Source organism: Ischnura elegans, chromosome 2 (genome assembly GCF_921293095.1).
Source record: "Ischnura elegans chromosome 2, ioIscEleg1.1, whole genome shotgun sequence".
Taxonomy (NCBI): Eukaryota; Metazoa; Arthropoda; class Insecta; order Odonata; family Coenagrionidae; genus Ischnura; species Ischnura elegans.
In genome coordinates, this window is record NC_060247.1 from 80,306,064 (window position 1) to 80,321,518 (window position 15,455).

The window sequence follows — 15,455 nt, forward strand, 5'->3', positions numbered from 1 at the left end:
TGTTGATTAAGAAGACTGTGTTGTTTTAGATGGATGGAAAGTGAATGTTTTTATTATAAATTGAAATATTTTATGAAATCTAGTAAATTTAGGGAATTCTTTTTAAATAATTAAGTTTGTTCTACTGCATTTTTTTACTGCTAATTTATTATTTTGCGACATGTATCTAATACCATTTTCATCTTTTCTACAGATCATGGGACAAAGTGTATGTAGTGTTAATGGGAAATTTGATAGTGTTCTACAAAGACCAGAAAAGCTACAAGGCAACACCAGAAGTTTACTTTAAGAATGAAAGTCCTGTAGACATTCGTGGTGGCTCTGTGGAAATAGCAAGTGACTACACCAAGAAGAAGCATGTATTTAGACTCAAGTGAGTGGGATATTGTTTGCACAAGGATTGTTCTTTATTATTTTTTTGTTTTTGAAAAGGGTTTTATTCATTGCTTGCTTTAATACTATGTCATTTGGCCAATGGTCTTAATTATTTGTTCCTTTTATAAAGCAGCAATAAGGTCTGAATAACAGGAGGTCCTCATTTAACACTGTTTTGTGTAAACATAAATTTGGATTGAGAATGAACGAGGCATAAGAATTCATTGAACTTTAAAAAAAAATCAAGATTAGGTACAAACGTTCACTCCTCTGTAATGATGTTTAACCCTTTTAGTGCCAGCCTTTTTTACCTGGTATACGCGAAGAATGCCAGGGCTTTTTTGATGAATTTGCACGATTTTACTTAAAATTTTATAAAAATTCTTATATGAATGTGTTGAAGCTCATTTTTTTTATTTAAACTTCTAATACTTACATCATTGATTAAAAAGTTCACCCATGTTGTTATCTCTTCTGTACAACTTGGGAAAAATATTTAATTTTTAAATTAATTTGAATACACCCGGCCGATAGTTCGGCCCGTGGCATTCTTCGCGCATACCCCTAGGGCCGATAGATCGGCCGACTGGCACGAAAAGGGTTAAATGCTTGCTTTCTGGAAAATGTAAAATGATTAGAAACTGAAATACTTTTTTGTAAATTGAACTTTTAAATTAAATACCTTTAGTTAAAAGAAAGTAAATTAGACATTATAGTTTTTAAAAAGTCTGTTTTTACATATCTGTCTTTAGCTGCAACTACATTTCTACAGCCACTTCAATAAAATACTTATCCATCGTCTGCAGGGTTGATTGATGCCGCTGGTGCTTTTATCAGACCTGAGGATGATGGAAAAGTAATCAATTGAAACAGGCAGACATTGAGAATAGTTTGGCCCAGTGGGAGACTGGAGAAAGATTCATTGCACTAGTGATAGTTTTTAAGTTTTTAAATTTCAAATTGAATATAATTTGTTACTCAGCTTGATGTGTATACCATGGTTAATTATTACCCTTATGTGTTTTCTTGTCAAGGTTGGTGGGTGGAGCAGAGTATCTGTTTCAGGCCAAGGATGATGAGGAGATGAGTGAGTGGGTGAGACGTGTGGGTGCTGCAGTACATAGCGAATCATATGGATCTGCTGGGCCATCACGATCGCAGACACTTCCAGCATCAGGCGACCGGAAGGATGAGCCCAAACGTAGAAGCTTCTTTACATTAAAGAAAAAGTAATTAATTCTTATTTTGTCCATTGGCCTTTATCTCGGCGCACTTATCAAATAGACATATTTTTATCGATATAGAGAAAAATCATGTGTATCATAAATCTGTGGGTTGCTATTGGAATTGTATAGCCTTGTAAAATTTATGGCTTGGAGAATGAATCAAGGAAAGGTGGTGGATCATCTAAAGATGTTGGAGGGTAATTTTTGTTTCTAAATGTGGGAGATGATGCACAGTGAACTCTCAATCAATTTTGGCAAAATTAATTGCTGCAAGCACAGACAATATCATGCTGTATTTGATATCATTTAAGTATCAGTTGCAGTAATTGTATTCAGCTTCATTTCAAGTATTACAATGTTACTGTTATGTTCCTCACGTACAATGATTAATAGAATAATGGTCTGTTGCATAATGCAGTGCTGTCTATCACCAATTCGTGAATTATTGGTGAAGTTAATGATAACTGCCAGGGAATGTCTGACAATGGCAGTCAATCCCAATTTACCCAAGTCACCACTTAGAGATTTAATGATTTGTATGATGTTGAGAGAGAATTTACTGTGTTATGTCATCCTCTTTTTATTTTAAGTCTGCTCGTTAGGCACATTTAATTTTATACTCATTTTTCTCACTATTAATTTAATTTGCATGTTGTGTTTTCTCAATGACCTTAGTCCTTTTGACACTCTATGAAATGAGGGGTTGTTGATTTCAGCTTTTACATTTTTAACTATGTCTCTCATCCCTGTTATCTCATAGCTAGGTAATTACCTCTTCAGAGTAGTTAATTGAAAAATTGCAACTATCATTTTTCGATATCATGTACTCTTTTTTACCGTCACTTCTGCATCAAAGGTTTTGCTGATAATATGATCAAGTGATAGAGCTTTTGTGCTATATTGTGTGATTTTCTATTTGGAAGTCTTGCGAGTGAATTGTGGCCAAAATTAATTTTGCGCTTTGGTGCTTATTGATTTTCCCTCATTTAGTTCATATAGTATGTTTCTGGAACACTTGAGGGTAGTGAGGGATAAATACCTGTACATTGAAAAAAAGTTGTTTCTCATTGCCTTCCGCTAATGTCCATACTTGTATTGCCAAATAAATTGCCAGAAAAGTGGGCTTCTGAAGACTTAATGCGAGGAATAAACTCAAATGGAAGTGTTGGAGATTGGTTGAGTGTATAGTAATAAAAACAAGGAATGGAGTCCTGATCAAGTGTGGTGTGCGTGTGTGAATGTACATAATCTAAGTTCATTGGATAAATCATGCTTACCTGCCTAACTGATTTACATATGCTTCTCGGGTGGTTGGAAGAAAGAAGATAAAGGTGCAAATGTGGTTTAATTAATGAAAAGGGCAGCTGTGAATGCTGTTTATAAATAACCTTCCTTGTGTTTGGTGTCTCATGTATTCATAATTCCTGTATTAGGAGAGCTCTTTATTTCAGAACCACTGTTTTAATCTGAAATTGATACGCGCTGTAAGTTTCTGGGTTTTTAATTTTTTGCCAATTACTATTGCACACAATGTTGCATGTATTTGACATTTTACTAAATTTACAAATGTTAATCATTGTTCCATTTATTTTTGAATGGCATCAGCAGTTTCAAGTCCTTCCATTTTCACTCCTTGTAGATTAACTATTCATGGCAGGAATGTTTTTAAAAGGTATAATAATGGTAATTTTCAATGATGCATTATAGCTATTATTTGCAGCATAACGCTTCATGTTTGAAAATTATCTTTTCAAAGTTAATGTGAAAAGTTATGCCAACAATTTTATTTTATGCGTAAAGTTTTAGCCTTTGGGGTAGCCATTGAGTTAACTGAATCAGAGGTTAAGGGAGAGAAATGGGAGGACTTAATCTGCATTTGTATTATAATTTAAAGGGGAAATAGAGTTATTGATTAGTAACTAACCTTTGATAATCATATTTTATGAATCTGATTGAAATCATCATAATGATTTATTGTTCTCCATTAATTGCTATTGCTGCACTCTATTCCAGTGCTAATTTATTTTAGGATACCTTGAATCTTTAATGACTCAGTAAGAGAAAAGTTAGGGTTGTGTTATTGAATAATATGGTTACTGTAAGCATATGTACTAATGGATTAATAAATATTAATCCTCGTATAAATCCATCATCAAGGAGGTCTTTTAAATCCCCTTGCCTTGATTTGATCCAATTTTTGCCTGCTTTTAGTATTTTAAATTTCGTATATTGGCCTAAAAACCCTCATTCTTCTTTGAAATATGTGGGACGCATGGCTCAGTTTTGCAAAAATAAAGGATGCGTTGCTGGTTGGTGAGGAACCTCTCTTTGTGGAGGTATATTTGATGGACTATAATGATCATTGAAAACATGATAACTATGAAGGCTGTGCAATATAATTCCCTTGCCCATTTAACAAGCTAATTCTCAGATCACTTACCTGCCAACACAGTTTTTCGATTCATAATCCTAGGGTAAAATCTACACTATGAAGTCTTAATTTGCATCTCTTTAATAATTTACATTGAAAATATGCATTTTTGCTAAATATTAAAAAGACTGTTATAAATCATGTTTGATGCTGTATTAAGCAGCCATTTATAAAATTAGGAAGTTACAAAAATTACCAGCCCCAAGTCAAAAAATATTTTAGTGTTGATTTGGGTTGACAATGGGAAATTCCACTGAAAATGGATGATTATGCAGTAAAAAAGTATCTTCCACGCTAATAATTATAATGGGAGCAGTTCTTCTCTAACCTGCGTATTATTTGCAAAATTCCACTTTGAAAATTGTACAGTAATCTTGCGCATCAAACGACACATCGACATCAGAGTCCAGTAAACTAAACATTTACGTGGTTCTAGTAGACTGTTTGCCCCAGTTTTAGAAAAATCTATGTATCTCTCAGTACTTTTTTCTCACTACATTTATATTTTTTCATAGCAAAACATGTTCATTTATCATTAGTCAAGTGAAATATTTATACTGAACAATTGCATACTGGAAGATGCATACTGGAATGAATGAATACTGGAAGATGCAGCAAAGTCTTAACAGAAAGCACTTATTAATGTTTCACCCTCCTTATCAATGGCGATTTCCACTTTATAAGATTATTATTCTCACTTCATGTTCTGGTGTCACCTTAGCCCCAACAATGCAAACGCTCAAATATATTTTACTTGAACCTATCCAACTGCTGAATGAATGTATCTCTCTCTTCCACACCTAAGGAATGCTAAGCAAATCGGCATCAAGTTTATTCTGTTTTATTTCTTCAAAATGCTAACTTCACATATTCTAATATTGCACACAGTATACATTAAAAGCAATGAGTAAATGACAGTAGTTAAACGAGATACAAAACGAGCTCTAGATTACTATCGAACGAGATAGTTCATTTAATTTATCTTACGTTTCAATTTCCCGGCTTCTCAACTCTGCGAAATCTTCATTGCCAGAGAAGAAATAAGCGACCATGAATTAATCTACCTTCAGAATGTTCCTAGAATGCACCTTCACGAAGTCAGAGTTAGCCATCGCTCAATACGTGCATCGTAAAGTCTTTAAAACCATTCGCATCTGTTTTTGACACACCCTTAATGTTATGAATCAGTATCGTCGTATCTTTTGTTATGGTCATTACTGTTTGTTATTGCCATGGAGCGAAGCTGCTTACTTGCACTCTGACATCACAGGATGTTTTTGTAGCGTGAAAGAATTTAGTAATTTTCGCGAACTTTGAAGCTCTGTAGTAACTAGGATATTGAGATTTATGAAGTCATATTTTGCAAACTTTAATAACTTCAACTTACTTATCGATACATGTAAAAAATAGCTATTTTAATTTTATGAGAGCACCCCATTCACCTGAGGCCCACCTCCATGGTGAAATAAATGCTAGCTTGCCTGGTGCCAAACAGTTATTATTATTGACTCTTTGCAAGCAAGAGATCCACCCAGGAAGGTTGGACATGTTATGTATTACATATTGATGATATGGTGGAAATAGACAAAAATTATGAATTTCACTTAATGATTTTAATAGCTACCTGAATTTCAACTCATAGTGTCACCTTCACCTTAATGTCATCATCAGGTGAATATGATGTTACATATTAAAACACAGTGTATGATAAAATTATAAATTGAAATTCAAAATATTCTTTATTGCATCCAAGGAAAAATTTCTCACAACTACCTTGGAAATGATTTGATATATTAATGAGAGGATGGGACTGAGTTTCTAGAGTTAGGTAACAATAAAGACAATATAAATTTATCACAAAGTGACTGCTCTCAAAATTTTTGCTACAGATAACAGAAAATCAATTAACCAGTAGTGTCCAGTAGGATGTCATTTCTTGAGCTTATTTATTTTGTATAATGAGTAATCTATGATTTTTTTGCTGTCAGTGGCTGTTATAATGTATTGATGTCCTTAGGTCCTTAATATATACCATTGGTAATTCATGTCTAGAGTTCCTATTAAAGTCTAAATCACTGCAAATTTACAAATGCTTCTACGGATTCAGTATTGATTGAATTTATCAGTGGCTAAGTTATAACTAAGCCACAAATGTATATGGCATTAAGAAATGCTTTTTAATTAATGTTCATTTTCCACTTTAATATAATAATTCTGCTATCTTTTGGTTTCTTATATTTTTCCCCTTACAAGATATTGAGTAATTGGTTCCAAATATGACAATTTAATTTCTGTATATGTACTGATTCTCATCAGCTTTTATTCAAGATGAAGATAGTTGTTACACCGAGGTAATAAATTAAGTTAATCATTTTCAGTAGTGCTTAGATTATTACCTCCATGAAGTGTAAAATAATCGAATGCGTCCTCCCTTTGAAGTTGAAGACCCTAGCAATATGTTTGTTGGGGTATTTGAACGTGGTTAGAGGTGCAGTGTAATTCTTTGATATGATGGTGGAAGCATATAGCTTGGAGAGGTTGCTTTTATGAGAGCTGAAGACATTCACAGGTGAACCCCATGTTTATTTTGCTTCTTTTGGTGTCCTTTTTGCGGGAAGCAATCCTACAGCATTCCTATTCTGCATGTGTAATAAGTGCTTGCATCAGTTGCTAGTAATTCTTGACTCTTTTGTAGTATGAGAGGATATTTAGAGCATGATTTTGTATATTTTCTTGTCTTTTTGATTATTGTCATTACAAAAATCATATTGAGCCAAAAACTGAGCACACTGAAAACATTACCCTGTTTTTGCTTTAGAAATCTCCACTGAAGCAATTTAATCATGAGTTACGGTGGAAAAACAATCTTTCTTTTGGCATGATCACTGTTCTACTTCCAAATTTATGAGTAGACTGCTACTGATTGACAACTCCATGATCAAAAATGTATTTATCCTCACAAGCACTCGAAATTAAGCAAAGCAATTTACATCTTAGCAAATTGTTTCCACATCGTATTCAAAGAAATACACATATTTTAGGTACATGTCTATGATGATCAAAATTGGTCTAGTTCAGGAAATGAATGGATTTTTATGGTTAAGGTATTAACAGCAATTGTAAACCATTGCACTTTTAATTTGTTACTATCAGAGAGAACAAGTACGTTCCGTATAGCTATTTTGAAGACGAGGCTGACAAAAGATGCATAATTTTAAGAGAGAAATACAATAACAAGAAATTATACAATTAGATTTTATAAATATAATTGCATAATTTTAAAAATTTAATAAAAATTTTTTATGCTTTTGAGCTCTCATGCATGCTATTAAAATAACTTATCTTAAAATATTATATTCCTGATACACTAAGACATATGTAGTTGAGATTTTTCTGAAGTCTAAGACTGAACTTTCTGTGACTTGTTTGTACAGAAAATATATCTAAGTCAAATACTAAACAGTTTAATATCAATTATAGGTCTATTCACACTCGAGAGAACTTAGGCTAGGTAATACTTCATGTACCTTGAGAATGAAATATTTACCTGGGTGGTACATGCCATTAATGCCACACTTTTTGTATTTGGTAGTTCAATAAAAATTGGATTCAAGCAAGATTGCGAGAGAGAGAATTTCTCTTATTGTACATTATGCTCAGTTTGTGGTTGTCTGATGTTCCCTTTCTGCTAGACGTTGTTTTAATGGGTATTATAACTTATATAAATGATTAAATAAGCTCCTGCTTCTGTTACTCTCATTTTATAATATATTTGTGGAAATTATGTACAAATCTCAACTCTGCATTATGTCCCCTTGGGCTGATTGAAAGTGTTTGGCATTTATCCTCTTAAGTAGCTGGGATGAAGAAACAGTTCATCAATGAAAGAAAGGGGGAGGCAATGATAGTTTTAAATCAAACCTAAATTTTTCATAGATGTTATAGATGTATTGATTGATTGATGTATCGATCACGTTAACTGCATTGGCATTTGTCTTTACTGACCATGTTTTTGTTCACTTTGCCACTAAACAATTACTGCTACTAAATTAACTCCATTGTCATATAAAACCTGTGAATGCTTTATAATTGGAAATATTGGCTTTTAATGCTGAGGTTACCAACTTCTTTATGCTTCCAAAAAAGAGTAGATTATGTCTTAGATTTTTGTGGTAATGTGACAGTATTGGTCTTTTGGATTGAGACAGTAAACGTATTTGGCATGTGATAACTTCATCAGTTCCTCTACCGGCATCTTTAGTCTAAGAATGGTTAGACATTTTTTTCATTCTGTTCTACAGACACCGTTTCAGAATCAACATTTGTGTTGTGGACTACCTTGGTTCTGCATAGGCGTTGCTCAGGATGACTATGATTCATTTTTATTCCCAGTCGTCAATAAAAAATTTTGTTATTTTTTTACATTTCTAGCTATTCTGGGGAAGGATGTTGGGGAGGACCTTGACTTCCTTGAAGTTCATTGATCAGCCAGGCTTAATTCATGCTTTCTCTAAAATTGTGGATACTTTTCACTCTTTTTCTTGGTGATCACTCCCTGATATTCTATCAGTCATGTGTTTAGCAACATACTTGTATTTCTCCAATACAGTTTTGGTGGTAAAACATGCTGGGCATTAAACAAACTGCTATAGGAATATCATGGGTCAGCCAAGAATAAACAATGCAAAGCACAATACACAAAAGCAGAGCAAATGTGGAATGGACTTGACCGATTGGTAAAACTTAAGGAACAAATATTATTGCTATAGTAAAGATATACTTTCCTAGCATTATTATGGAAGGATTGCAATAGATGATACAGCAGAAAACTTAATTATTGGAGAATTATTCCTCTAATTACATGTAGCCTTTACACGAATAATGAACGTTAAACAGTGCAGTAAAATGATAGAACACAGCAACTGTTCAGTTTTATAAGAATATGGTGAAGCTTCTTTGGTATCTTTCCCCTGAAAAGGCTATAGGACAGTTCACGAAATAATTAAATGTCAAATAAACTCCTTGTCATGACCAAAAAATCGTCTACTATACCTTCAGTCCACATTGATTGTAAGATAAATAATTTATTGCTGTCATAATTTACGGGTTCCATAAATGGTCCATGGTCATAACCTAAAAATTGAACTTTTGGTTAGCCAATTGTCTGAGAAAATTTTAGTTTCTTATAATCCACCAAAATTCCAACTTGTAAATGATCTCAATTACAGACATCATAGTGTTACATTCAAATGACAAAACAGATGGATTGACTCATCCAAGTACTAATCCATTATAAGTTGATAATGCTTTTATTGATTTATCCTTTTTCCTTTGAATTTTTCATACTAGTCAGCTAATCTGTATACTTGTTTGCTAATTACTACAATGTCCAAATTGCAACATCTAAAGTTAAAGTTTCCCCTACTTAAAAAGATTAAATTTCACATTCAGGTGGATTGAGAGAGAACTGATCTGATTGTATTCTAAGATCAGATGGGATGCAAGGTAGCTGGATTTTTGCAAAGAATGCTTGGGATTAAATCAGGAAGTTCTTTTTTATTATGTACCTTTTTAAGTACTAAAAACACAGCTAACCAAATAATAATCAACAATGAAAGTTCCTAGATATTTTTCTCATGAAAAATACAATATAACTAATTTGGTTCTCAATTTATGCAAAAAATAGAATCCTGATTTTGGAAATTATGTATAACCTGATGCAAACAGAGTACGTAGCCATCATGTACTGAAGGAGCAAAAAATATTTCATTATAAAATCTCATCCTCTAATTGTGAGAAGATATCTAAATGAAATCGTGGATGTGATGTATGGATACTTTGTTAAAATCATGAATTCTATAATTTTATTCGCATAATTATAATTACTGATATTACATATTTGGTTGTAAAGGATTTGGAAAATCACGGTCATCATCAGTTGTCTTAACAGTCAGAAAAGAGAAAAATTAATATATCTTCTTTTTACTGGCATTGTTGCTTTGATTTAGTTAGCACCAGTTGCTAAAAATGAAGTCTTTGAAGTGTTCCATCATAAATTGAAAATATCTTTGCCTCTCTCTATTCTTGGATTCAAACTTTGTTTTTTTAGAATATGTAAATAGATAATGCTCTCCTGGCGGGAACTTGACAACAGTAATTTTGTAGTAGTTTTTATGTTGCTGCAAGTTCATGAAAGTTTATTGCCCCTGCCTCTTAGAGTTTTGTTGTCAGTTGTACTCCTTTCCCAATTGGATGTCAAAAATTATTTTGTTTGACCCCTTAAGTGTCCTAAGCGTGGCTGGTTTATTACCAGTTGGAATGTAAAGATATTAATTTTTTTATATTCCAAATGCAAAGCAATATGCATAGTGCCTAAATTTTCCCAAACTTATTTCCAATATTAAATTTTAGTTGTCATACCTCCGAGATTACTGTATGCTTATATAATTAAGGTTTATAAACTTATTTTTAAATTAACAAAATCAATATTCTTCTCTTATTAATGAGGTGAATTTTTTTGTTTGGCAAAAATATACATTACCTTGATAATTTTAAATATGAAAATATATATTGAAGGAATCAATTTCAAATAATGCTGGTAATATTAAATATGTTTTATATACGTATTTTAAGAGGAAAACGTTTTCCAAAAAGTGGTGATCCACCACTCAGATCCACTGCTCAACGAGAAAATTGAACATTTTCTGGAGGCAAATACCCTCCGAGTATATGTCAGCTGTTAAGCATTTTGCTAATATGCACTCTTTGAACTTCTATTGTGATGCACTACCTTGATAGGAAGTAAGTTTTGCATCATTGTATTTCATTAATAAGTCTTGTAGATGAAAATAAAGCAAAAACTTAATGCATTGTAAATTACTAATTGTAGTCTCAAATGTCTATCATAGTTGAAAGAAATTTTACTATAATAGGGAATTGAAGAGCCACTAAAATGATGAAAGCAGAATAAAGATGCAAGTAAGATTTTTTTATCAGGCTTGTCGATGAATTTTATTGAATTAAAATTCCCATCCCATAAACTATGCATAAAGCTTTGCACTATTAAATACATGTATGTACATATGTGTGTGTCAGTCATGACTCCATTTGCGTTAAAATTCACAATGGATAATCCAATGAGGATGGGTACAAAATTGACAATCCAGTTCACAAGTCATTCAATTCCTATTTGTATTTTAGTAGTATGTTTCCTATGATGACAATTGACCATGAATGTATATTTTTTTGAACCTCAGTAATATTTATTAGTAAGTGAAGGAATTGTAATTATTAAGTAGAAAAAAATCTAAAATCTTTTAAAGCATTTGAACACTCATATTTATGAGTTTTCAAATGGTTTTCGAAATTTGTTGAAAAAAATTCTTGAAAGATATTTTCTGAACTAGACGATGTAATTAACCATGTATTTGTGTGTTTCTGTTCCAGTTAAATGTGTGAAGGTTATCTCGCTAGCACAGAAGCTTGCATGGACTTCACGTTATCCACCTCAGCCATCACACACAATACCCATCACTGCATGAACCCAGGGAAGAGAGGTATCAGGTCACCGATGGTCATGCCAAGGTTACGGAACGAAAAGTGCTTGTGCAAAGAAATGTAACTGCTGCTGCCACATCAAAAACAATTATGAACTACTGCCATTTGCCTTTAATGATTTTCCTTATTTTTTAAAATTTAGCTTCCCTCCCACCATCTTTTTGTCCTCTTGAATTTAATGTTACGAGATTGCTTTAATATGTTAAACTATTAGAAATTTAATGAAAATTTTAAAATGCTTCATGGTTCAAATAAGTATATACATACATATATATATTTCTAAACAAAATCTGAAAAATTTTAGTGTGACTTGCGTGTTGAAAGTGAAGTTAGTGAACTGGGGTTTATTATTCCCGTTTAAAAGAATGATGTTAAGCAATATAATGTCAAAATATTTTATGTATATTTTAATATGATTGCCTTCATGTTTCTATTGTGCTTGAGAAGCTCACATTTCAGTGTATGTGGCAGTGAGCTTCTCAGGACAATGCAATTTGCAAACATTACTACAGGAATTGTTAATATTTTTCTTGGACCTGAATTGCTAATTAGATTCATATTGAATGCATAAAATGCCATCAACTTTTGAATGGAAATTATCTCCATCATAAAACCTGTAGATATATTTTTTTTAGAAGCTGTACCACAAAATTTATTGCTATGCAATCTTTTTTTTAAATTATCCGTTGGTTTTAATGTATTGTTTGATTTTTATACTTGGTTTATGTTGGTTAAATAATGCTTGGAAGTACTCTTTTTATTGATTGTAAAACTCGGTAAATTTGAAATAGTTTTGGGAAGAAATAAGATTGTGTGCAAGATAATTATTTTATATTGCTGAGTATAAAGTTGTATTAAGTATTTGATTCAAATTTGGACCATCGATTCTAATGGTAAGGGTGATTTTATCACCACTTTGTGTATATGCTTAAAGTCAAAAGTTTACAATAAATACATGCCACTTAATAAAGTTTTTTAATATAACCTTAAGTTTTCTTATTCGTATTTTGTTTCTCTTCCTTTTTCATAACATGGACAAACTTTCAAGTTTAATGTCCTATGTGAGCAGTGATGGGATGTGAACTTAGTGATGACAAAACTCGTGACATTTTATGCTCCCTCATTATCACCATGGGCAGCATCGACTGTATCTGTACTGCGTTTGCAATGAGGCTAAAACCACCAATATTGTGTGGATAGGATGCGAGAATCTAGACAAGCGAGACACCATCTATATTGGCTGAATTCGGAAGTAGATCTCCCTGGATACTAAACCAGTATCTTAGGAAACCCAATTGAGAAATCATTGAAATTGTTGGGTATTTTCTGATTTCTCTTGTTATTTTGTTGGTATGTTTGAACCATTCAAAACCTCATAAGTAATATATTTTATCCATTCATATTTATGCAGAAAGCCTTTTAACCGACATTCTATGCTACCATTAGTCATTCACTGTGACGATGGTTTGCACTTTTTGCACAGGTAAGCGATGTATTGCACTTTTTCCTTTCTATCTTGCTAATATTAGTGTTTCTTATGGGAGTCACACATTTAAAGTCATTATAAACACATCGCTATAAGATAGTAGCATATACTTCAGATATAATTTATAAGTTTATTTTTTGCAGTGGGTCTAAGATTTGTCCTATTACACCAATGTTATCATCGCAGCACTATCCTCATGTGTTGGCCATATTGGCAAATTATGTCAGCGCCTTCAGCACCATGATCGGTGATCTGAGTCTTAAATAGAATTGCATCGAGGCTGCAGAATTGTATTTGAGCGGTTGAGGGAAATCAGCTTATTCTTATTAATTTGCATAATGCAGAAATGTTAGTGGCAAGTTTTTTAAACAATGTTTTCGCGTCAGGTTGGAGGAGACACTGCGAAGAATGATTCGAATACACACTGAAATTAAATTAATTCAGCAGCCATGGGGTATAGAAATGTGGTAGGCACTTACTTTTTTTTTAAGTGTTTCAGCTGAACGAATTGGTAGTAGCATTGTTTCAAAATTAATTATCATTCTAAGTTTTATCCATCATTCACACTCTTAGCTGAAGTAGTTAACCTAACTTGCTCAATATTGATTGTGGAATTATAAGTCAAAGAGTTGGTGCAGCCATTAATAGGATGGATAAGCCATTCCAGTAGGAGGTGAGGGAAAGTACAACTTCTGAAGAAGTAAACTAAGTATTTCAACACTCCTTCATGGAATGACAGATCTTTGCAGGCTGAACTAGAAAAAAAAGGTCTCATGCACATGAGTAGAAGGTTTAAAAAAACAAAACAAGCCGAACATATATGATCCAAAAGAATCTCAGAAATTACATAGCATACGTATTTACTTGGTCTTACCAAGGGTTATACATTATGGGGCAGTGTTTTGTAAATGCTAGTGACTACAACATAGCTTCAAGATTATTGCTTTTGCTGGCATTAAAGCTAGATATTAATGAAGATTGGTAGCATCCTCTTAAAAATTATAGTCGACCCTATTGGCAAGCTGAGGTATTGTGATGAACTGGCTCCTTTACTTTTTGATGCTAGACTATCGGGAGAAGCAGATACAGTCAGTGCTCCTTAACCAAAGATATACAAGAGCAAGGCTCTTCTTGCCTTTTCAACCTTGTGTTGGGAAGATCCAGCCGGCCTTGGTGGCGGCAGGGTTAAGTCCTCGCCTGCCAAACCGAAGGTCGTGGGTTCGAGTCCCGCCTGGGTAGGTTGCCCCTATCCAGGGCATGGTTGTGTGTGATAGTTGTTTATTTCATGTTAGACCCCCTGATGTAAAAGGCCTTAAGTGAGCTGTTTTCAGGTTGATGAAAATAAATAAATCCACTACTTGCACCTAGCACCATGGTGGAGATTCAACGAGTTCTCCTCACAAGTTGGTTTAAATGAATCTCAATATGACCTAGTTTTGTGTTTCACATTTTCTTCAATAATCATCCCTCATTTGTTGGGCACATTGATAAAGACAACATTTTGTGTTTAATAAATCAGTGACTTAATGCTCAATTGTGTACACAGCTATTACAGTATCATTATATCAACCAATGGGTGTAATTTTTTTAGATTATTTTCATGAAGATACTTTATGTTGCAAATAATTTTTGCAGTGTGAGGCTCAAGATTCAGATCTATAATTCGTAAATAATCTACCATCCAAGTGGTAAGTAAATTTTAAGTTTGTCATTTTTCATACATTCCACCGCTATAATATTAATTATAAGGCATTCTTAGAGGCTTTAATATCACCTGATGACAGTGAGAAGGATAGCAGTTAAATTTAAAATTAATCAGAAATGCCTTAGCTTATTCATTGGAAGGTTGATGGAACTATCACAAAATGTTCAAATGTAATACTACAATCGTAACTCAAGCATTCCAATTCATATAATTCTTGTCGTGATAAAATGTAAATATCCATTAAAATAAAACTGAAAACTATTAAGATTAATTTGTAAATAACTACCACAGTTTATAACTTTAATTAGAAAAAATAAAGTGCTTTTAATTTAGTTTGCATCAATGAAGTTCGTGTATTAGCATGTTTTTATTAACGATAAATATTTGTGTATTGATGCATGCATTACACTGATATCCGTCAAGTAAGATACAAAGTCACTGTTTCTGACCATCGTTACGTTTTGCTTTAACATGTAGACCGCAATATCGAGTACGCCACTAGGGAAGCGTTGTGGAATTATAAGTCAATTATAAGCGTCGTGGAAGTTGAGCAGGTATCCACGTGGAAGGGGCTACTCGACTCAGGGCTATGCTATTACTGTGTTACTTCAGTCAAACACCTCTATTCTATTGAATACCAAGCCAGTCAACCAAAAAGCCTACTGACTGATCTTA

The 15,455-nt window shown here is 33.0% G+C and overlaps 1 protein-coding gene across 9 annotated transcripts in view; it reads left to right on the plus strand.

The window, feature by feature from the left end:
- LOC124154044 (spectrin beta chain) overlaps positions 1-12,573 on the plus strand; it is a 217,393-nt gene extending 204,820 nt beyond the window's left edge. For all 9 annotated transcript variants that reach the window (XM_046527531.1, XM_046527527.1, XM_046527530.1 and 6 more), the window contains 3 exons: positions 194-373; positions 1,410-1,604; positions 11,479-12,573. In XM_046527531.1, coding sequence (XP_046383487.1) covers positions 194-373; positions 1,410-1,604; positions 11,479-11,482 — 379 coding nt within the window. In that variant the 3' untranslated portion in view covers positions 11,483-12,573. The remainder of the gene's footprint in view (positions 1-193; positions 374-1,409; positions 1,605-11,478) is intronic.
- Positions 12,574-15,455: the final 2,882 nt, after the last annotated feature.